This window comes from Balaenoptera borealis (assembly GCF_965194805.1).
Source record: "Balaenoptera borealis genome assembly, chromosome: 3".
Lineage (NCBI taxonomy): Eukaryota > Metazoa > Chordata > Mammalia > Artiodactyla > Balaenopteridae > Balaenoptera > Balaenoptera borealis.
The window spans coordinates 76,486,035-76,511,010 of record NC_138866.1 but is presented as its reverse complement, the minus strand read 5'-3'; the positions used below and the strand labels follow the sequence as shown (position 1 = coordinate 76,511,010).

Below are 24,976 nucleotides of genomic sequence, written 5' to 3'. Positions count from 1 at the left end.
ACGGAAATTGGCAAAATTCTGCCAGTCAGGACTTTGTTTCCACCCCCATCAGTGGGGGTGGAAACAGGTTGTTAAATAGTTATCAACACACCACAGATTCAGGCTGTCACCAAGATGAAGATTCACATATTAATCTCACACCAGACAGCACATATCAGGGCTTCTCAACTCCGGCACATTTAGGACTTGGTAATTTTTTGTGGTGGCGGTGGCTTGTCCTGAGCATTGTAGAATTTAACAGCATCCCCAGCCTCCAGCCACTAGGTGCTACCCACTGACGACCCTCCCTCCCCCCAGTTATGACAACCAAAAATGTCTCCAGACATTTATCCCAAGGGGCAAAATCACCCTGCCTGAGAACCACTTGCAAAAATGGATTTAACTGTATAACTATCCCTCAAGAAGCCTCCAAAATTATGACATTGAAAAGATCAGTGGGAGGGAGGGCGGGGAGGGGTGGGAGCAGGAATTCCCTGGCAGTCCAGTGATTAGGGGTCCATACTTTCACTGTCGAGGGCATGGGTTCAATCCCTGGTCAGGGAAATAAGATCAGTGGGTTTCAGATTAAGCCAACTTCGTTAGACCACAGAGAGACTTGTTTGTGGATAGTAAAAGGTAACATTTATTTAACATTTACTATGTGCCTGGCACAATTCCAAGCACTTTACACACACTAACTCATTTAATCTTCATTAATATTTCTAGGAAGTAAATACTATTATTCCTATTTTACAGGTAAGAAAACTGAGTCACAAAGGAGTTCAATCATTTGCTCAAGCTAATGAGTGACAAAACTGAGATTCACACCCGGTCAGTCTGGTTTCACAATCTGTGCCCTTATGTCTATGCTGCGGATGCCATCAGAAGTCCAGGGACTACATTACTCTGCCCTCCCCATCTATGAGTTCAAGGTTTTTTCCATTCAACCAGGAGTGTTTAGGATATGGAGAATTTGAAGGTCTCCTGCTAACACTTCCTAATTGGAGGACATCACTGACAGAAATCCTTTTAACCAGGATGTTGAGAAAGAATGCTTTCCTCATTTGATTCTGATCCACATGGGAAAAGTGTCTGTCATCGAGGATGAAAATGGCACACAAGTACCTACTGCACTGCAAAAAACAGAAAACAAAAAAAAAAAAAACAGAGAGCTTTTAGTTTTATAAATAACAAAGGGAAGGAGGATTTTCTGCAACTGCTTTGACATGATAGTCCTGATTTTAAATATATGCCATTGCATGAATAAAATATTCAGTTCTCCCTTAGGTAGTATTCATGAGATATCTAAAACAAAGTCCTGAATTACATAGGTAACTCCTAAGAAAATAAACCTCCCTTTTTGCATATTTTATATATGCAAAAAATATATATGACCGAATTTTTTTAAATGAAGCCAATTCCTTAAGGTAATAGTTCTCAAAGTGTGGACCAGCAGCATAGCATCACCTGGGAACTTATGAGAACTGCAAATTCTCAGGCCTCACCCCAGAATCAGCAACTCTGGGGATGAGGCCCAGCAATCAGGAGTTTCACAAACCCATTAGGTGATCGTGATGCGTGCCCAAGTTTGAGAATCACCATCTCAAGGTGGTATTGGGCATTTAAACACCACAAGAATACCTCCTAATTCCTAGTCCAAGATTTTATAAACTCTCAGTGCTTGATGAATTAGATGTTATTTTTCTTCTTTTTTTCAATTTCTTTTTATTGAAGTACAGTTGATTTACCATGTTGTGCCCATCTCTGCTGTACAGCAAAGTGACTCAGTTATGCACATATAGACATTCTTTTTTATATTCTTTTCCAGTATGGTTTATCTCAGGATACTGAATATAGTTCCCTGTGCTATACAGTAGGATCCTGTTGTTAATCCATTCTAAATGTAATAGTTTGCATCTACCAACCCCAAACTCCCAGTCCATCCCTCTCCCTCCCCCCATCTCCCTTGGCAACCACAAGTCTGTTCTCTGTGTCTACAAGTCTGTTTCTGTTTTGTAGATAGGTTCGTATGTGCCATATTTTAGATGCCACATATAAGTGAAATCATATGGTATTTGTCAGAAAGTAGCTGTTATGATAGGATTTTTTAAAAAAGGCACTGTGCCCTTGCAAATATAATTCTTATGGGAAAAAAAAAGCATCTTCCTGATTCTTCTGTTTATAGGCAGGCAGATTTTCTACAGTTTAGTTGATTTCTGATGCTTAGTCTATGAACAATGCAAATTGGAAAACACTGATAAGGTCTCTTATGTCTGTTTATTTACTTTGTGTTCTGGACAGCAGCATCCACCACTGAGGGGTGCTCTCTGGCTGAAGGGGGAGGGAGTCTGACAGGAGTCACTCTTTCAGGCCAGGTTCCCCAGCCTGTAACCTGGGGAAGATGAGGGCAAGCGAACCACCTGTCAGCTCACAATGGTGCTTTGGCTTCCAGAGCTGGTGTCAGGTGTAGAGAACTCCCAAAAATGAACGGAACAAACTCCTAACATACAGAATTCATGACTTGATCCCTTCTCCTCTCTCCTTCCATCCTCACTCCCACTCCCGCTTTCTGTTTCACAGAGAAATGGGAGCAATCAGAAAAGACTCTCCACCACTGCCATTACTACAACTCCCAGCCTACCTGTGCCTGCACACACATACTTTTCCTCCTCTCCTGTTCCTGAGAGGGGCCTCTGCTCCAGTGCGAGGTCAGTTGCCTTTAGTACGGCACTGGGTCCTATCCTTGCTCACCTACCGGAGGACATCTCTCCAGCAACTACCCCTCCTCTCTCCTACACATCAGTTTCTCTCTTCTAATGACTGGATCGCTCACATCAGGCTGCAAACGTGCTATAATTTACACCTTTCTTAAAAACAAAAACAAACACTCGGTCCCACATTCTAATCCAGCTTCTGCCCCATTTCTCTACTCCTTTCTACAGCAAAGCTCCTCAGAAGAGTCATCTACGGCACTGTCCCATTTCTCCTCCCATTCAGCCTTGAATTCACCCCACAGGGCTCGCATGCCCACCACTTTACCAACGTGACTTACGCTCTCCATGTAACTACATCCATTAGTCAGGTCTCGGTCTTAATCTTTCTTGTTTTATCAGCTTCATTTGATACAGTTGATCACTATCCCCTCCTTGAAACATTCCCTTGTTGCTTCCAGAATGACACACTATCCTTGGGAATTCAAAGATGAATATATGATCCATGCCTCCAAGTCTGTTAGGAAGACTTGGACAATGCCGTCAAGAGCTTCTGGACTTCCAGAGTCTCACATAAATCCATTTGTGGCGGTACCGCCCAGACTTTTTCATGTCCAGGCACACATAAAGAGATGATAACATCTGCCCCGTACTTCGGGATAAGGAGACAAGACAGACCCCAACAGAAGACAACCCACCTAGGCAACTCCAAGACCTGAGGGTCACAACACGTGCTTTGAATGGCTCCAATTTATGCCTTCATGTAAAGCAACCCACCTCTGTTTTCTTGGGCTACAATGAAAATACAGTCCTTTGATGGCCTTGGTAATAGACTTCTCTGTCGCATAAATGTGGTGCAAAGGCTCAATAATTCTTATATACTCTTTTTCTTAGAATTGTAGAAGTTTAACTCCTTCAGTTCAAGGCCTGTTGTATATCCCTCTTATATGCCCCGCAGCGCCTAGCACAGTGGTGAACACAGGACATATTGTTAAAAATATGTCAGATTAAAATTCTGTGCCAGATACTATTGCTTCAGCAACATCGTCTTTTTTTTTCTTTTACGTGAAAGCAGGTTTATTTAGAGAGATACACCTTCCATAGGCAGAATGCAGTCTGTCTCAGGAGGCGAGAGTGGCCGAGGAGTCCTTTCTTAATCACCATGTTTTTGGACAGCATTCCGTTCTATAAATCAAAGGTTAGATAGACCTTACTTGAAAGTAGAAACCAAAAAAGACAAGTCAAGAACCTCCCTTATTCACACATTGTGTCATTGGAAGTTCTTCCTGATATCTAACCCGATGGTACCATGTGTCTAAGCTTACTTTCTATGATTTAGCCTTGAAAAGGAAGGAGAGGAGGAGCGGCACGTGAATAGTCTGCATAACAACACGAGCTGGTGATGATGGTGTCCTGATATCACTGGATTGTAGATGCTGTTAAAGTTTTCCGCTGTGGTTGCTATGGAAACAGTGAAGAGTGGTTTGGGCATAAAGCTTCTCAGAGAAAAGGTGTTTCAGAAAAGCAAAGCCCCAGAAGTCATCAAGGCCACTCCACAAGGAAAGGAATTCATTTGGTACACAGTGTTACCTTTTTCGGTTTTTATGATGTTTTGCTCCATTTGTAATTTATTGACAGCAAAGAAGCAAGAAGCAATCTACCAAGGTTGGGAACAAGGACACTTTTATTACTCTGAGATTCTTGTTTTCTGTTCAGTAGTGGAAAATAAGCCAGGGATGATTATCTGTTCTCTGCTGATGCAGGCACCTTAGAAATAAAAATATTCTCAACACTATGGTGAAAAACGGAAACTTTTAAAGTTTGAGTAACCAAATAAGAACTCCGAAGAATTCTCACTCCTCCCCATAACCACTTCTATTTCATTTGCCTCCATAACACACACAAAAACATTGTTTCCCCTCCATAAATACAATCTTTCAGTCAAAAACATTTTAATGATTCAAAAAGTTTATTATGGAAGACTAAGATGCCTGAAACTCAGTTTTCACCCTCGACTATCATGCAGCTATCAGAACAAAAAGAAATCAATCCTCAGTCATGGAACCTACCTCATGTCCCAGATGCCTCTGTCTGTGGAAAGTCTGTTCATTCCCAGCAGTTTAGCAATCAGGAAAATCACTCTCAAAAATGAGGCAGGGGGAAAAAAGGAAAGAATAGAGGGAAGCAAAGCTGGAAAGGAAATATGTATTAATTTCAAATAAGAAGAACTCAACTGTCCTTGTGATTAAGTAATTTTTTTTTTTTTTTTTTTTTTTGGCCGCGCAGCATGTGGGATGTTAGTTTCCCCGATCAGGGATCGAATCCACACCCCCTGCATTGGAAGTGCGGAGTCTTAACCACTGGACCACCAGGGAAGTCCCTCAACTGTCCTTGGAAGGCAGAGGGGGATCCGAATTGTTACTGGACATTTCAGTTGGAAAATTCCATTTTCAATAGCACATTGTCAGCTATGGTTCCCCTTTTCTAAGAAGTTCAGCCATTACCCTCAGCCTTGCTATTTAAAGTATGGCTCATGAATCAGCAGCACTGAGAGGTTTTGAGAAATGTGGAATTGCAAGCCCTGCCCTTCTGCAATTTAACAAGATCCTCCAGGTAGTCATGAGCATTTTGAGAAGCACTGAGCCTGGTCAGCCTTCAGTTCTAACGTGCTCTGAGGCGATGCCAACACTGCCCCTCTATCAACCGCACCTTGAGTAGCAAGGATCTAGCGAAGGCACTGGCTTTCCACCCTGGCTGCAAGTGAGAATCACCTGAGGAATTTCAAAACAACATGAGCCTGAGTCTCTCCTACATTGATTCGGAATTAACAGGTCTGGTGTGGGGCCCAGACATTAGTATTTTTCAAAAGCTCCCAGATGATTCTAACAAGTGGCCAGTGGTGAGATCCACTTACCTAGACTAACTCTTCATTTTATAATAATTAAAACCCCAAACTGCCATTAGAATAGGACTCGGTGGTTTCCCTACATTATCTCATTTGGGAGTCCTCAAAACAACTCTGTAAGGTAGATACAGCAGATATTGTTATACCTGTTTAACAGATAAGAAAATTAGCTGAGAGCTGCTTCCACTACACTAACTTAGGGTGCAGCTAAATAACTGCTATTTCCCTGGTTGAGAATAGCGGAAAGTTGAGGTCTAAAATTAATACAACATCCAGTGTTTTCCACTGTGAGTCTATAGGAAAAGCCTGAACTCATCTTAAAGGATAAATCACCAATGCCAATCTCTTAATTTTATATGTGAGGAAACTGAGGCCCAGAGATTTGTCTCAAACCACAAATTTTAGCTGAAATGAGAACTCAGATCTCCACACTCCTAGTTCAGTATGGTTCCCACTGAATTGCATTTCCCAAGCGTGATCCATCTTGTGGGATTCCACAAGATACTAACAAATGCTCCACTGAAAAAGGTTAGATATGCTAAGCCACATCTGGGTTAAAACAAATTCAATAGTGTCCTTGACCTCAGGACTTCTCGGCCTTCACTGGGCTCATGTGTCCTCCAAGTCTCTGAGAGCTTTATATAATATATGGCATTTCCACAACTTACTTGACTATGGAACCACTTTTTTTCAGTCAAGAATCTTGAAATAGTCCTATTCAAATAAGCAGACCTTGAGGAGGACTGTAGGCTACTCTGCTTGAGGGGTTGGAAACAAGGTTATGCCCTCAGAATTAGGGCACCAACTATAATAACTAAAGGGAAAAGTATCATTAGCACCACGAAGCATCTAAAACAGTCAGCTCAAGGCTGCAAAAGTATGGCCTCATCATCTTATTCCACCTTGTCCCTTAATAGACCATGCCTCAGACCCATTCCCCCAATAGGAAGAGTCATTGTGATGTCCTTCTTGATGGTTTGCTACTCTGTAATGAGCAAATCCCTGTGTCAGGCACTAGGCAAAGCACTTACCCGGATAATCTTGTTTAATCTTTAACACAATCCTATGAGGTAAGGACTCTTAGTATCCCTACTTTAAAGTTTAAAAATCTGAGAATTAAAAGAGGTTAAGTAGCATGTCCAAAGTCATACAGTAAGTAATGGAACTAGGTTTTGAACCTGAAGCTGCCCAATGTCAGATTCAGTTATGTGATTATGACATGATGTTGCCACTATAAATGATCTTCTTTTCCATTTATCAGAGTGTATTCCATTTATCAGAGAGAGACAGAGACAGAGAGATAGAGGCAGAGAGAGAGCTTTTTGAGAAATGTTTAAGACTGTGAGGGCTAACAAGTCTGCAATGTGCAGTGCAGGCCAGCAGGCTGGGAATCCCAGCAGGAGTTAATGCTGTAGTCTTGAGTCTGAAGGCAATCTGGAGGCAGAATTCCTTCTTCTGGGGACCTCAGTCCTTTCCCGTAAGGATTTCAACCGATTGGATGAGTCCCACCCACGTTATGGAGGATAATCTGCTTTACCCAAAGTCTACTGATTCAAATGTTAGTCACATCTACAAAATGCCTTCACAGCAACACCTAGACTCAGGTGTTAGACCGACAGCTGGGTACTGTAGCCTGGCCAAGTTGACACTTAAAATTAACCATCACACTATGTAATAAACAAAAATAAAAAAAAGTAGGTATCTTAGATTGCATAGTCCAATTTCTTTATTTTGCAAATGAGAAAACAGATCAGAAAGGATAAGCCCCCAGTGATACACATGCGTTCACAGAAGAACATGCACACCCACATATGCAGAACCTTTCATAAGCTGCTCACTACCTTCTAATACAATTAAGTAGAAAAATTAAATCCCTCCAAAGCACCGTTTATTTTTATTTTGAAGACTTGATTAGAAAAATTCAGCAAACAGTCCATTTTATTACTTCTCTCCAGGCTAATGCTCCCACATCCTGGATGTGGGGACTACTTTCAAAGCAGATGGGGAGTCTGGAAATAGCTGACACTTTTCTCCCCAAAAGCGGACTTACTCTCAAGTTCATTCCTGTCCCTCCTACCCACCCCCTCAACCTCTCCAGTCTCACCTGTCACTTCTCAGGCTTCCTCCAACTTGATGCCTCCTTTTGCCTCTGGGCTTGCAAACAAGCTCTCCCGTCTGCGGCACTCTTTCCTCAACCCCCTACAAGCTCTCCCGTCTGCGGCACTCTTTCCTCAACCCCCTACCCCTCCACACACACACCCCTTTTGCCTGGCTAAAGCCCAGTCATGCTTAGGTCTCAGCTGAAACATCTTTTCCTCAGGTAATGCCCCTGCCCCTACCAGACTGGGTTAGATGTCCTTCCCATGCGCCCCTATGGCACGCAGTACCAGCCCCTGATATTTACTGTTTATTTATCTATATCCCCACTAATGGTATCCCCAGCATGGTATCCCCAGTGTTAGAGTGTATCACATGAAAGACATTCAATAAATATTTATTGGGGGAAGGAAGAAAAGGAGGAATGAAGGAAAAAGGAAGGAATTTCTGTAGGGCCTATCTTGCACTGCATGACTGAGATCTGACTATTAGAAACAGTCTGTGATGAAATTTGCCCAGGGAACTGCAGGGTGTAGAGCAAATTTGGTCTTTTCAGGTGCTAGGGAGTCTCTGCCGAGTGACCTGGCATCCTGGGGTTTTGTTTTGCCGTCATTTGGACATTGATGTCACCAGGGAGTTATCGGTGTAAGGTAACAGGAAGCTGAACCAGGGTGGTAGCAGCAGGAATGGAAAGGGACCCATAAAGGGATGTTTCATGGCTAATTTGGACTGCATTCGTTGGGATGTGAAGGAGAAGGGTGCAAGATCAGGAAGCTGGGAGAATCTGATTTCTGGTACAAGACAATATCATCAATTCAATTCCACACTGAATTGGAGGTATTAGGAAAGCATCTAAAAATACAGCTGAAAATATAAAACAAAGCCAAGAAGGTCAATAGTCCTTCACAAATTATTTATATCATTTACTGTGATCAAAGAAGTGTCAAAACTGGCCAGTAGGCAGAACCGGTATTGCCTGTATGATGTGCTTTGAGGGTCATCAAAAAGACTCTTCTCCTTCACGATCTATCATCATGTCAAGGTACCTGAAATGTAATTAAAATGGTACTTTTCGTATATCATCACATATAATTTGTATGCACATATTATATCTCTGGAAGGAAAGATAAGTCATGGTAACAGTGGTTACCTCTGGAAAAGGGGGATTAGGAGATTGGAGGTCAGAGGTGGGAGGGAAACCTATCTTTTACCATTTACACTTTTGTACCCACTGAAGTTTTTATCATGTACATAGATCTTTAATGTAGAAAAGAAAATTTTTTATTTTATTTTTAAAAGTTGGAATTTGTCAATGGGCAGTTGGTTAAATAAATTATAGTACATCCATTAAGTTGGATAATGTACAGTCATTAAAATGAAAAAAAAAAAACGGGGCTTCCCTGGTGGCGCAGTGGTTAAGAATCTGCCTGCCAATGCAGGGGACACAGGTTCGAACCCTGATCTGGGAAGATCCCACATGCCGCAGAGCAGCTGGGCCCGTGAGCCACAACTACTGAGCCTGCGCGTTTGGAGCCTGTGCTCCGCAACGGGAGAGGCCGCAACAGTGAGAGGCCCGCGCACCGCGATGAAGAGTGGCCCCTGCTCGCCGCAACTGGAGAAAGCCCTCGCACAGAAACGAAGACCCAACACAGACAAAAATAAATAAATAAATTAATTAATTTTTTTAAAAAATGAAAAAAAGATAGCTTTGATCCAAAAGATGTACTGATCCAAAGATGTCCATGATGATTTGTTAAAAACAAAATTTAGAGTGTAAACATTAAAACTCCACCCATTAAAATAAAATGTGTTTAAATATTTTTAGCATGTATATGCATAGGGAAAAGCTGTCAAAATACACCTGTTAGCATTGATTACCCTGGCAAGATGGAATTAGAAGAAACTTTCGCTTTCGAAGTTATATATTTTGACATTGCTTGCACTTTTACAAGGAGCATATTACTTTATAATCAGAAAAAAAGATAATTTAAAACATTTGTGACAATGCAAATAGCTCAAAAATGGAGGGAGGGTCATCATCTTCAGCAGCTGGGGCAACTTTTAAACCCTCTAGATGAAAACTAGGTACTCATGGGTAGTGTGTGCATTAAGTCAGGGAGAAGTGATGTAGTACAGCCCTGGCTCACAACAGTGCCTCAGTAATGTTTAATAACTGAATTTATAATTAAACTCAATAAAGTTGGACTATAAAGTAGATACAACTTGTCTTTTTCCCAAGTGAATGACAAAATAGGTACTTATCACCAGGAGCTTAAAAAACAGAGGGTCTGACCTCAAGGCCATAGTCTAAGATAACTTAGCATCACCTGTTTTCCCGTCTTCACTGCTTTCCAACAATCTGATTCTTCTCTTTTTGTTTGTCCTTGTCATCTTCCCAGCCCTTTTTGTAAAATTGCCCATTAGAACCACAAGAGGGCAGCAGCCTCATGTACAAGAAAGGCTCTCAGGCATTGGTAATCATAAAAAGCAAAGGGAGGAGATGCCTTTATAAAAAGTGTTATCAAAACTTTAGAGATTTCAACATCTTGCTCTGAATAGGTGTGGGACCACATTTAATGTTCTGTTAGAAATTATAAACAATGAGTGGGAAAGAAATTCATGCTGGTGAGTGGAGCTAACGTATTTCCCTCTCTTCCAGAAACTGGCCAGAAGAAGTGAGACCGAAAAGAGAACAGTCTAGAACCTAAGACTTACTCCTAATGTAAACTCTTGCACCAGGATGGAAGGGGAATCTTACCACAATGCTACTACCGTCAATGGCACCCCAGTGACTCACCAGCCTTTGGAACGTCACAGGTTGTGGGAAGTCATCACCATCGCAGCTGTGACAGCCGTGGTAAGCCTGATCACCATCGTGGGCAACGTCTTAGTCATGATCTCTTTCAAAGTCAACAGTCAGCTGAAGACAGTTAACAACTATTACCTGCTCAGCTTAGCCTGTGCAGATCTCATCATTGGGATCTTCTCCATGAACCTCTACACTACCTACATCCTCATGGGACACTGGGCTCTCGGGAGTCTGGCTTGTGACCTTTGGCTTGCACTGGACTACGTGGCCAGCAATGCTTCTGTCATGAACCTTCTGGTGATCAGTTTTGACCGATACTTTTCTATCACAAGACCCCTGACGTATCGGGCCAAGCGTACCCCAAAGAGGGCTGGCATCATGATTGGCTTGGCCTGGCTGATCTCCTTCATCCTCTGGGCCCCAGCGATCCTCTGCTGGCAGTACTTGGTTGGGGAGCGGACGGTCCCACCAGACGAGTGCCAGATCCAGTTCCTCTCGGAGCCCACGATCACTTTTGGCACTGCCATCGCTGCATTCTACATCCCTGTTTCTGTCATGACAATCCTCTACTGCCGAATCTACCGGGAAACAGAGAAGCGAACCAAGGACCTGGCCGACCTCCAGGGCTCTGACTGCGTGGCTGAAACTGAGAAGAGAAAGCCAGCTCAGGAGGCTCTGCTCACGTCCTGCTTTAGCTGCCCCCAGCCCACACTGGCCCAGAGGGAAAGGAACCAAGCCTCCTGGTCATCCTCCTGCAGGAGCACCTCCGTCACTGGGAAGCCATCCCGAGCCACTGGCCCAAGCACTGAGTGGGCCAAAGCCGAGCAGCTAACCACCTGCAGCAGCTACCCCTCCTCAGAAGATGAGGACAAGCCCACCACTGACCCTGTCTTTCAAGTGGTCTACAAGAGTCAGGCCAAGGAAAGCCCAAGGGAAGAATTCAGTGCTGAAGAGACCAAGGAAACTTTTGTGAACGCTCAAACTGAAAAAAATGACTATGACACCCAAAAATACTTCCTGTCTCCAGCTGCTGCTCATCGACCCAAGAGTCAGAAGTGCATGGCCTATAAGTTCCGATTGGTGGTGAAAGCTGATGGGACCCAGGATACCAACAACGGCTGTCGCAAGGTGAAAATCATGCCCTGCTCCTTCCCGGTGTCCAAGGACCCTTCGACGAAAGGCCTTGATCCCAACCTCAGCCATCAGATGACCAAACGAAAGAGGATGGTCCTCGTCAAAGAGAGGAAAGCAGCCCAGACCCTGAGTGCAATTCTCCTGGCTTTCATCATCACGTGGACTCCTTACAACATCATGGTCCTGGTTTCCACCTTCTGCGACAAGTGTGTCCCAGTCACCCTGTGGCACTTGGGCTACTGGCTGTGCTACGTCAATAGCACTGTCAACCCCATTTGCTATGCCCTCTGCAACAGAACCTTCAGGAAGACCTTTAAGATGCTGCTTCTCTGCCGATGGAAAAAGAAAAAAGTGGAAGAGAAATTGTACTGGCAGGGGAACAGCAAGCTCCCCTGAAAAGTAACGACTCCCCTCAAAAGAATGACCGTGGTCAAGGTCCTCTGAGGATGGGTGAACTGATTCTGGTTTACTTTTCAAAAAGACCTTTTGAGTCCCTGAGGACATGGAAAGCCTCGAGGTCCCTCGCCAAAGGGAAAGAGTCACAGCTGCCACAGTTGCTGCCGAATTGAATGATTCTTATCCATGACCAGGGTCGCCTGATGCTGCTGGAGTGTTTGCCACCAAAGAGACAGACTCATGACCCTTCACAGAAGGAGGGGCACTTGGTCACAGTGAACAACAACTGAGGGAGCTCCTGTCCAACCTTCTGTGGGAAACAGCAGGACCGGTGGAAACCTGTCACAGAGTTTTGTGCAGTATGTATGTGTCTCTGAAGTTGTCTCATTTCAGTGAGAACCAGGAGAATGTAAGTCAGTGTCACCTGTTAACAAGAGTGAGATTCAACTGGCTTCTAAGATTCTATTTCTTTATAAACTGATCAGTATTTATTATGCAGCTATTATGTGTTCCGTACTGTGGTATGTTTTCCTGTCCCTACATCTGAGCAAAGCTCTTCCTCTTCCTTTTCACAACTGATGCCAATTCCTGGTACCCACTGAGGCCAGGCCGGTCCCCACAGAGCCACCCTTCCTCTCAGGGACCTGGGTCTGAAAGGACACTGGAACCTGATCACACCCAGTCCTACAGAGAAGCCTCTATTCTGCTAATAAAGGTGATCAGGTCTCCACAGTCAGTTATTTTGTTTTTACCAGTGGGGATTTTTTTCCTTTTATGTAAACAAATATTATGTATTGTAGTTGGTGCCCTTTGAACCCATTTATTTATGCTCTGTCCTTAGGAAGACTAATTGTATGACAGCTCTTCACTGGGTAAAGACCTTCTCCAGTCTGTTTAATCATGGTTCTCTTAAATTATTCTCAGAGGTCTTACTTTCTAATCTCTTCACAAGGCAAACCTGAGGCAAAATGTGCAAAACAAATTTGGTTTCACTCCATGCTTTTGAACTTCTTCCAGGCCCTTTTGCAGGCCCTCATCCAAACCCCCAATTCACACCCAGGCACAAGCAGGTCACTGTGCTGTCTCCAGCCAGAAGTGCTATTTAGAGGGACAGCAGGAGAAAGGCTCTTTTAAAAAAAATAGGTCCTCCAAATCATGGCTCAGAAATGACTTACTGGACTTCCCTGGTGGCACAGTGGTTAAGAATCCGCCTGCCAATGCAGGGGACACGGGTTCGAGCCCTGGTCCAGGAAGATCCCACATGCCGCGGAGCAACTAAGCCCGTGCGCCACAACTACGGAGCCTGCGCTCTAGAGTCCGCAAGCCACAACTACTGAGCCCACATGCCACAACTACTGAGCCCGTGCGCCTAGAGCCCGTGCTCCGCAACAAGAAAACCACCACAATGAGAAGCCCACGCACCGCAACGAAGAGTAGCCCCAGCTCACCGCAACTAGAGAAAGCCCGTGCGCAGCAACAAAGACCCAACACAGCCATAAATAAATAAATAAATTTATTAAAGAAAAAAAAAGAAATGACTGATTTAGTCATTCCTCTCCAAATTCACAAAAATGAGAAGCCCAGAAAAATACAGTTGAGGTCCAGTAATGCTGGCTATGGTCATTAAAAATGACCATGTTTTCTTTAAAAACAAAATGTAGGCCACAATAATGTATAGAAATAAAAGTTATCAACATACATTTAAATATCAGGATTATCCAAAAACCAAATTTTAATTGAAATCTCTGCGTATATAAACAAACCAAATCTAAGAGGTTTCTTTGATAATTCTGAAAATAAACCAATGTGCAAGAAATCAAAACAATACAATAATGCATAAAATTAATGAACAGTCCACAAAGAAAGCAGCAGTATAGCATACAACAAGGATTTTAAAGATGAAACACTCCTGTCAGACAGAAACTCATTATTTAACCTGTTAATTACATCTGCAGTTGTATATAAAAATCTCTGGACTTCTTTTCACCTAATGTGGGCTAGTTCTTTTTCAGCCTCGTTTGCTAAGGGGATGTAAAAATAGCTGGTTTAGTTGTCCTGGGAATTCAGTATGTACTTGAGTATAGGAGAGTTTCAAGCTTTCCACTGAAGAGTGAATTGGCCTCTTCTACAGAGTACCAAGGACGCTTCAGGGAAGTGGAAACCCAGGCCTCTCCAGCCCTGTAGGGACGTGATGTTGAGATGGAACATCTTTGAAGCAACGTAGCTGCTGAGGCTTTATGAAGGGCAGGTTGACATCCACCAAGAATTTGGTAGAGAATATTAACTGGCTCAATTCTGCAAGACAGAGACTCCCAGGTCTACAAGATGCCAACAGGATGTGGCTTCATAAGCTCTGGATAAAGTTGATTTTTTTAGTTTAAGGCTTTGACAAAAGTGAAAATCCCTCCAAGAGAATAGCACTTTGAGCTCACTCACTGTTCACAGTAGAGAGAGATACAACCTAATTCAAACAAAAGAACAGAGAACTGAGGGGGTGGGCTGGTGGAGGCACATTTTTCTCACTCCACAACTGCCTAGAACTAAGCCTTTTTTGTCTTTTGTGAAATTAATTGAGAGGCCTATGCCTCCTACATCACGGGCTTTGGGAGGCAACCAGTTATGCAGACTACCTATGCCCCTTGACAAAGACAAAAAGAATGCCCCAAACTACTAGGGGAAACTAGACTTCTTTAGAGTAGGGCCTCTGGTGGGGTCCTCAGAATGAACAGATCCAACTGTAAACTACAAGGGCCTGATGGGTGGATGGGTAGGGTGTGGACTGACTTTGGATCTTAGGCCTTCTTATGCCCCATCTCCAAAGCTCTGTTTGTGGTACACTGTGTGCAGCTTTGATTAGTTGCCTTTTGGACACTGCTATGTTGCTAATATTGTGGTTTGTTTCTCCTTGCTGTGAATTTGATGGCTTGTCGAGGAATCTGTTTTCAGTACAATTTTTGGTTAAAGCATTTCGTCAGCATTCCTGGTCTCTGCTTTGCTCCTTTGGTGAATGTCTTTTCAGGGTGATGCTGATGTTTGGCTCTTTGTCATTGTGAAATCTGTACCTAATCTCTGGAGAGAAAAATCCCATTGTCTACTGTAAATACTGGAATCACAGCAAAGAATGTGGGGACTGGACTGCTTTTCTGTATCATACTAGCATTGTTCTAGATATTAAAGAAATTAACCACACAGTAGTCCAACGCAAAGTGTTTAAGTAAGAAAATGGTCTCAGGCTTCCCTGGTGGCACAGTGGTTAAGCATCTGCCTGCCAATGCAGGAGACACGGGTTTGAGCCCTGGTCCAGGAAGATCCCACATGCCACGGAGCAACAAAGCCCGTGCGCCACAACTACTGAGCCTGTGCTCTAGAGCCTGCAAGCCACAACTACTGAGCCCATGTGCCACAACTACTGAAGCCCGTGCGCCTAGAGTCCGTGCTCTGCAACAAGAGAAGGCAGTGCAATGAGAAGCCCGTGCACCGCAACCAAGAGTAGCCCCTGCTCACCACAACTAGAGAAAGCCTCCATGCAGCAACGAGGACCCAATGCAGCCAAAAATGAATAAATTAAATAAATTTGAAAAAGAAAAGAAAGAAAATGGTCTCAGTGAGCTTGACAGATCCATCTATGTTAGAGATTCCACACACATTCACATCGCCTGGCCTTTTAAGGGGGTAGGAGTTGCTATACAATGTGGATACATGTCCCTCTTGCCACCTTTGTGATTTTCCCCTTTCCTCTCAGTTACCAAATTAAGATGAAATAATGATGACAAGATTCCTGTGACTAAAATGATCCCATCACCCTCCAGGACGAGGGAGGTGAGGCAGACCTCAAACCAGGGCACGTTAGCCAATACAGACCCTGCAACAAACCAGAACAGCAGCATTTCTTCTCCAACTGCTCGAAGAGCTGGTGCTCCAGTCATTTCATTCCCATTGTAAGTGAGACTAATTCCCATCTCCCCCTACTCATATCACCAGTAAAGTTTGAGATTATATAAATTCTTTCCAATAAGAGCCCCAGATTGAGAGTGAGAGGAGGAAGGGAAATACGTTTTTTAAGCATCCAGAAAGGAACCAGAAGAAAAATTATTTAAAAACATACAACTTTTTTGCGGGGGGAGGATAATTTTAAACTTAGAAAAAAGCTGCAATAATAGTACAGAGAACTCTGATATCCTTCACCCACATTCCCCAGTTGTTAACATTTTGCCACATTTGTGCTGTGTGTGTGTGTGTGTACACATTTTTTTTTCTCAACCATTTGGAGTAAGTTGCAGACATCACATCCACTGACCTCTAAATACTCCAGTGGGTATTTCTTAAGAACAAGGAAATTATCTTACATTACCACAATACAAATACAAAATCAGGAAATTCAACATTACTGTAATATTATTATGTGAAACATAATTATGTAATACAGTCCATACTCAACTTTTACCAGTTGTTCAAACAATGTTCATTATAAGAATTTCTTTTCCAGTTAGGATCTAATCCAGGACCACACACTGCATTTAGCTGTCATGTGTCTTGGACTCTTTTAATTTGGAAGAGGTCTTCAGCTTTCTTTTGTCTTTTATGATATGGTCATTTCTTTAGAGTACATTCAATCCAATTTTTAAAAAAGAATTTCCGGGGACTTCCCTGCTGGTCCAGTGGTAAAGAATCCACCTTCCAATGCAGGGGACGTGGGTTCGATCCCTGGTCGGGGAGCTAGGTTCCCACATGCCGCGGGGCAGCTAAGCCCTTGCACCACAACTACTGAGCTCCCGTGCTGCAAACTACAGAGCCCACGTGCTCTGGAGCCCACAAGCCACAACTACAGAGCTCAAGCGCCCTTGAGCATGCATGCCACAACTAAAGAAGAGAAAAAAACCCACACGCCACAAGTAGAGAGAAGCCCGTGCGCCACAACAAAGATCCCGCATGCCGCAACTAAGACCCAACACAGCCAAAAAAAATTAATTAATTAATTAATTAAAGGCTTAGTCTAAAAAAAAGAAAAAAAGAATTTCCATCAGTTTGCAGTTGTCTGATGTTTCACATCAGATTCAGTTTGTTTGTTTTGATTTGGGCAGGAATGTCACAAATGTGATATTGTGTCCTCAGTGCATCACATTAGCAGGACATGCTGTTTTATCCCAGTAGTGGTGACGCTAACACGGCTCGCTTGGTTAAAGTGTACCTCCCATCCACCCGCCACGTTTCTCCACTATAAATTTACTATTTTTCCCTCTGCAACTAATAATTTTGAGAAAGAGATTTTAAGCCTCTATAAACGTCCTATGGGTCATCAGGTTTTCACTCAATAATTGTAGCATCTCTTTATTATTCTCATCAAGTTATTCCTATGATTGCCAAGTGGTTGGCATTCCACTGTAAGGAAGACTTGTTCCCTCTTTATTATCTATTTATTTACTTATTTATTACTATTATAGACTAACAAACTCATAATAATTGGTTAAAACCCATTACTGTCATTATTTCAATGTTAAAATTGTCACACATGTAAGCAGTAAGAGCCCCTTCAAGATGATTCCTGTGACCCTTTGACATAGTTCAAACATTTTTTGAGCACTCCCTTACTTTCTGGTACAAGAAGATATTCCAGGCTCATCTTCACTCTCCCCACCCCAACCCAAGAATCAGTCATTTCTTCAAGGAGCCCTGGTTTCATTAAGTAGAGAATGGTACCTGACTCAGTTCTAGAATCAGGATGTATTCATTGCTATTGGACCCTTTCAGTGGATGGAACTAAGAAATATGTATATGTGTATACCTACTAAAAACAATGAGTTCATATTGACATCTGCAATTCCAATCCTATACAACGGGGGCTTCCCTGGTGGTGCAGTGGTTAAGAATCCGCCTGCCAATGCAGGGGACACAGGTTCAAGCCCTTGTCCGGGAAGATCCCACATGCCGTGGAGCAACTAAGCCCGTGCGCCACAACTGCTGAGCCTGTGCTCTAGAGCCCATGAACCACAACTGCTGAGCCCACGTGCCACAACTACTGAAGCCCATGCACCTAGAGCCTGTGCTCCACAACTAGATAAGCCACCGCAATGAGAAGCCTGCGCACCACAACGAAGAGTAACCCCCGCTCGCCGCAACTAGAAAAAGCCCACGCACAGCAACGAGGACCCAACGCAGTCAAAAATAAATAAATTTATTTTTTTTTAATGTTAAAAAAAAAAAATCAGTAACCCTTGTTTTATTTTTACTCACAATCATTTTGTTTTTGTTTTTTTTCCTCTACTTTTCACTGAGCCACCTTCTCCAAATGCCCCAAATCTTTGTACCCTCTTTCCTTCACCATCTTCTTAGATCCAAGAACCACCATCCAGGCAACCTGATTACTCCTTTGTTTGGTTACTCATTTGTTCAGCAGATAATTATTTATCTCTGTGGGAACCATGTGACTGCAGAGGGGAATAAGACACTGTCCTGGCCCCCAATAACACAGACTAACAGAACGAGGGACAGGACAACAAAAGAGAATCACTCCAGTGATGGCTGGAGGCCTCCAGCTCTCCTCCTCCCCAAGCACAAACATTTCCCTTCTCTAGGCCTCTTTTGTTCCCTGCTCTTTGGCAGAAGGGGAAACTAGCACCGAAATCTGAACTGCAGAGGGTAGAACCCTTATATGATTGAAAAGAGAAAGTGAGTGAAGAGTAACAAGATGAATGTGGATTATATCCAACATTCCACTTAGAAGCTCTCACCAGCAATCCGCTGGTCTTTTTTATCCAGTTTGGTTCCCAGGCCTTTCAGAAAGGAGTCTTGCTCTGTCTGGATACAGCCTAACCTTCCTATTCCATAATCCAATCCCTTCTCAAGGTAGAGGTCAGGTAGGAATGCAGAAATTGGAGAAGTTGTCAGTAGGATTCTGCAAGGACGCTTTCAAAATCAGATACATACAATCACACACATATTTACATACATAAAACTTGAAGCAGTGAGGATGGAAAAGAGCCTCAAGTTCAAGGTAGCAGCAGTTGGTTCAGAGTGGGAGGGCTGAGAGCGTACCAGGAGCTCAGAGTCCTTCGAGACGCCTTAAAGAAGAGCAGGAACTTCCTTCCCAATCAATCCCCACCAGCCCCAAAGAAGATGAAGGGAAAGAGAAGCTGCTTTATGTCACAGACATCTGCTGGGCCACATCATTTAAAGGCGTGAGGTTGGGCCAGAGAGCAAGTCAGGAGGGAAGGCAAAGCTTGTTTTTCTTCCATTAACATATTATCTCAAAGTTTTTGGGTACCTGAGGTTTCTACTGAAGACTCTAGGCTTTGGGGCAGTGATTTTCATATACCACAGTTAGTTTAGAGACTGCTTATCAGTAATCAGTCGGGCCAAGTGACCACAGAACGCCATACACAGGATTTTCCCTTACCATTTATCCTGAGAGGAGCGAGGTGTGTCCTCGAGAAGATAAGGCGAGTTCAGGCCTGCAAGGCGTCCAGGAGGCCTCTGCCTACCTGTCCAGGCCTTCTCCCCTCCCCTCTTCCAGCAGTGCTCCAGCTATGTGCTTTTCTCAGTTCCTTCAGGGGCCCGACCTCCCTCCCACCTCAGCTCACACTGGGAAGCTCCTCACTCTCATCCCTTCTTCTCAGCCTCAGCCTAGTTTATTCCTATGTAGTCTCTCGTCTTACCTCACAGGTCACTTTCTCAGCAAAGTGGTCCTACGTTGGCCCTCTACCCTCTCATCCAGATTCCCATGTTATGAGCTTTTATAGCACCCAGGACTTTTCTGTGGAGCACCTATCAAGGTTTTCATTACAAATATTTATGTGTTTGGTTATTCATGTCTATTTCTCCCACTAAACTCTAAGCTCTGAAGCCAGACTTCATGCTACTTTGCTCATCATTGTGTCGCCTCACCTAATAGCCTTTGGCACATTCAAGAGTGTAAGTGCTTCACAATGTAGTCTTTACTAAATAGGTAAGTGCATACCTGAGATAAGCGATGGTTGCAAGGTAAGGTTCCTGGGTTTTGTGGGCTTTGTTCTAGCATGGTTAGTATCTTTGTGCTTCCCTGAGAAGTAGAAGCTTAATTCACCACGAGTCTCTGATCTCCATTTTTGTCTAATGATTTGAGTTGGGATCCCTAAAAATGATGAAGCTGTATGTGGCAGCCACCCCAGAACTGTTTTAGTGGAGAAATTAAGATTCTTCCCACCCTTCCTTGAGAACAGGACTGTTGTATTACTAGTGCTTTACAGCCCAGGTAGCTTAGAGTCCAGAGGGGAAAGTCAGAGAAGTAAACAGGTAATCCGATAAAGTGAAATTCTATAATGGTGTAAGCACAGGCACGAAAGGGGACAAAAAAGAGGCTCTTATCCAAGCCTTGGGGGCATCTGGAAGATTTTTGTCAAAGGTGATTTCTACACTAAGTCCTGAAGAAAATGTAAGAGGTAGACAAGGGAAAGGGATGGGGGTTGGGTAGAGAGTTGAGAGGAAGAAATAATCAAAAAGGTCCAGAGGTGAGCAAACATATAGAACTTAAGAGTGGGGAAATGAGGAAAATTCAAGATGTACATGGGAACAAAGTGGCAAGAAGTGAATCTGGAGGGACCATGGTCAGGGTCCCATATTTTGAAGTCTATGGAGAGTCTACAAAGGGTTTTTAATAAGGGAACGACCCCATCGGATTTGCCTTTTAGAAAGATCTTTAGGTTTACAGTGTCTGAAACTCTAGGCACCAGACATTAGGACTAGAACTGCTTTGCCTTGGAAGTCAGTTTCTCTTGACTACACCACCCCTTCTGAGGAGTGCTTGGAAGGAGAAAGGCAAGTCCCCAGATCATGCCAACAGCCATAGGCAGAGGGTGGGCAAGTGAATAGATGTATGGCTATGTGTTGATCATGGGTATGTGAACGTTTCGTTTGTTTAGTTTAGCTTGTGAGAGAAACACTGTAGGAAGTAGTTAACAGGACTTGCTCTAGGTTACCAGCTGGTGAGCTTGGGAAAATTTTAACCTCTGTTTCCTCATCTGAAAGGTAAGAATATTAATAATTATGAACTTTCACTGAGCACTTATATGAATAGGGTTAGTATTAATATTAAGTGGGATAATACATGTAAAGTGTTCTAAACAGTTCTATTTATAAAGTAGATATTGCCCCCATTTTACAGATGAACCTTTGATCCATTTTACTCATCATGAAACTGAGGCTCAGAAAGGTTTCTTTCCCAAGATCATACAATTAGTAAGTGACGGAGCCAGGACATGTATTCACCCAATTTCTCCCTTAATTTAGAAAGTTCCTTCTGACCCACTCATTCAAGATGGATATGGAGGCAACACAGCCAATTTTGCATTGACTGAGGGAAAAAGAGAAGGCTTTCAGCAGGTTGGAGATCATTTTGGTCAGTTCTGGATAAGTGCATAAGTTAGGACACTGGGTTAAGTGATAGACACCTACTGGAACTAGCTTAAGTAAAACACATAAACTCTATACTAGAGGATATACCAGTGCTCCGTGGAACGCAAGGACAAGAACGCAGCGACCTCAGGAAAGGATTTGAACGAAGGTACAGTTGTCAGATTTCATCTTCCACTTCAGCTTGGAACCTGTTTTCTCCTTTTCTGTAGTGTACATGGTAGAATAAAGAGCCATGAACATCTTGCAAGTTTATATGTTGCAATCTACTAGTTTAGTCCCTGAGTTTTCATTTTAAATTCCTCAGGAACAGCCTTTGGCCTAACCTGGATGAGATGCCCATAAAAGCAGAGCCGCACAGCACAAATATGGCTGCGGGGACAACATCTTTGCACCCCCTTCTCAGGGGAACACCAGTTACAGGGGTAAGCTGGGTGACAGCTCAACAGATGTACATTAAAGGAAGGAACGCTCTCATTGTCAGAGTTTAGATTTTCCTCTGCCCCTCCCCACTTTTCAATTTTGTTAATATATCTCATTTTCTCCTCCATAAAGTATCGATCCTACCATTCCTCACATTCTGGGAATAAAATAATTTACTTTTGGGGATAGAGAGAAATTTGAGAGACCATCAGGTAGGTGCATATATAAACCATCCTAAGAGGTGACTTTTGCCCAATTTTTTAACAACGCCAAGAAAAGTAAATCTCATGGTCACTGGCACCTCACAATTTTGTTTACTATGCCAAGAAATTCCTTTTCACAAGAAACTAATTCCTTCTGCTGTATTTAAGTCCATTTCCTTTCTCAGACTTCACAGAGTGGTACACAGCTCATTAGAATTTGCTTTAAAGGGATTATCAAGATTTTGAAAAATCCCCTCAGCATTCTCTTTACCAAACTAAAAATTACAGCCACTTTAATCCTTCTTAAAGTATATCTAGTTAATATAGTCATGAGGTCAGTAGAATCATTTGTATAGAAAAGTATGAATATTAATCGCTGGCAGCTTTTCTCTAGACCTGCTCTATATATCTTATTATAGAGGCTAAAACTGAACACAGTACCCTCCAAATCAGGATAAATGATAAGTAAGGGGCTAGGCTGGAGATGGTGGGGGAAGGGATTCAAGAGGCTTTCACTGAATCCCCGCACGAATTGCAGCTGAACCTCCATGGACTTGAAAGGTTGTCCAGCAGCTACTTGCTCCACCAATCTCTGCCACACTCTTTGTGGGCCAGATTCCTTAGACTGTTGATTCTGCTTACCTGGGCTCAGGATCAGCATACCGCCTTCTCTGATACAGTACCACCCAACTGACTGGCTCAAGTCCCACCCTCAGTCCAACCAGCTGTGGATGGGAAGGCAGGTCCATCCAGGTCTGTGAAGAGACAAGCGCAAAATGAAATTTTTCTTTCGTGTGTAAATGCACAAGATACCATGACAGCAATGATTGCAAGGAAGCTTTTCTTACCTATCTTCTCATGGTCCCTTATGAATCACCTCATAACACTTTTAGAATGATTCCATTTCTTAATCTTCATGCCAAATTTTCATGATCACTTAATTCTGAAGATTTTCTAATTTTTTTTTACTACAGTTATTTAGAAATATGCTTTAAAATATCCAAATATATGTAGTAGGAGCTCACTGAGTGGGATTACTTTATATACACATATATACATATTTTCCATATATATATGGAAAATTTTGTTTCAATATTACCTAAGGAGGTACAGATACAAATCTTCAGTCATTACTAGTTCATTAAATTTTAGTGGAATTAAATGCCTTGTCAAAGTTTTCTATTGGAAATGCTGTGCCCAGATAGTTTTTATGGCTCTACCCATTCCTCACGTTTACCACTTGACATTATTAATTTACTTCTCCCTCTTCTCAGGTTTGCCCAGTCTGGCTCAATGCTATCAGACTGAAGCGTTGTGAAAGGCTTCAATTCCCTATGCTCCCATGATAAAGCTGTGTTACTGTGGGAAAGGAGATAAGCTAATACATGGTGTTACTTGGGGGAGGGGGGATTTTTATCTAAAATAGTTATTTTAGTATTTCATCATCTTTTTTTCAGGAATATTAAAACAATGTTTATAATTTATAGGCAACATCTGAATTTTGCAAAACCTACCCTCAAGTTCTCCTAAATAAACACTTGTACCAATTGGATATTCTCATATACTTTTCAAATTAAAAAATAATTGACTCTGATGACAATAATCACACCTAAAATGCTAAAAGGAGAGCACAACTAGGGCCTGCCTCAACATACTCTTTGAACAACACTAAAGGACTGGGTCGCTAGCTTCTATTGTGTTCCCTAAGGTTAGTGCTGAGCAGAATTTTTGTTGGGTTAAAATACAAAATGCATATGTAAACCATCCTAAAAAGTGAACTTTTTGCCCAATTTTTAAAGAACTGATTGTAACCATGCAAAAATATGACTATATGTGACCTGGAAGGCAATTCTAAAAAATGAAAATAGTTGTTTTAGTTTTTTCTTTAGGATATTTAATAAAAATATTTTCAATAGATTTTTTTTAGTTGAACACTAAAAAAAACCCCAAACTTTCTGAAAGTTTGAGTAACTACTTAAATGAAAAAGGTCTTCTTTATCATTCACCTCATCAGGACCTCGAAACTCTTCCAGCTACTGAAAAGTATGCTGAATGGTTGCTTCCTCTCTCTTGTCAGAGGAAACATAAGAAAAAAAATGATAACAGACTTTACTACTCTGGGCATGTAAACCTCACAAGCAAAAACTGGTGGAGCTCAGAAATGCACTGCATTCTTTTGATCATGATCTTGAGCTTCAAATCACACTTGAAACTAGTTAAAAGGGGAAAACAAAAGAGAAGAAATGTAATAACTGTTAGTTTTAGTACAAAAAAGACAAGTCTAAGAGGATACAAATAATAACAAATTCAAACAATGTGTGAATACACAATACATACTAAAAACCTATCATGAAAGTATGATGGTCAAGAACTCTCTCAGTAAAAGGTCAGACAAAAACTAGAACAAATGATCATGAATACTAGTAGTTCTGGGGCTGAACAACCTACTCATTTAAACAAAAGGGATCATCACAAAAGCACAGGTATTAAAAAATATTACATGAAAGGCAACTATCATGAGTTATTTTTTTAAGTGTTGTGTGGACCATCACATTAAAATAACTGGAGTCTTTCAACACCCCACGACACACAGAAATCTAAAGTCAGACATATGGATCTGACAGGATAGGATACAACCGTTACAAACTCTCACTACAGAAGAATGGACACAGGGTATAATTAACCAAATAGCCAAATTAATACAAACAGCCAGTAAACCCACCAGTAAATCAAATGAATACAAAATAAAACAAAATGTGGTTATTCTCCTATCAGATTAAGCCAAGCCTTTAAAATGTGTATACCCTTTTGATCCAACAACTCTCTTTCTAAGTATTTAACCAAAAGAAATAGTCAGAGATATAGGCAAGGATACATATCAGAGTACTACTTGGAACTGAAAAACTGGACATAGCTTATATACAAGAATGGATAG

General features: G+C 42.3%; 1 protein-coding gene across 1 annotated transcript; it reads left to right on the top strand.

Annotated features, from left to right (window-relative positions):
* Positions 1 to 9,378: 9,378 nt before the first annotated feature.
* On the top strand, positions 9,379 to 19,694 carry LOC309625443 (muscarinic acetylcholine receptor M5). Its single transcript, XM_082384984.1, has one exon. It carries the CDS (start codon positions 10,433 to 10,435, stop codon positions 12,029 to 12,031), a length of 1,599 nt encoding a protein of 532 aa, XP_082241110.1. The 5' UTR covers positions 9,379 to 10,432; the 3' UTR covers positions 12,032 to 19,694.
* The last annotated feature ends 5,282 nt before the right edge of the window (positions 19,695 to 24,976 follow it).

Coding starts and splice junctions, on each gene's coding strand:
- LOC309625443 (XM_082384984.1), top strand. CDS start 10,433: ATGGAAGGGGAATCTTACCACAATGCTACTACCGTCAATGGCACCCCA.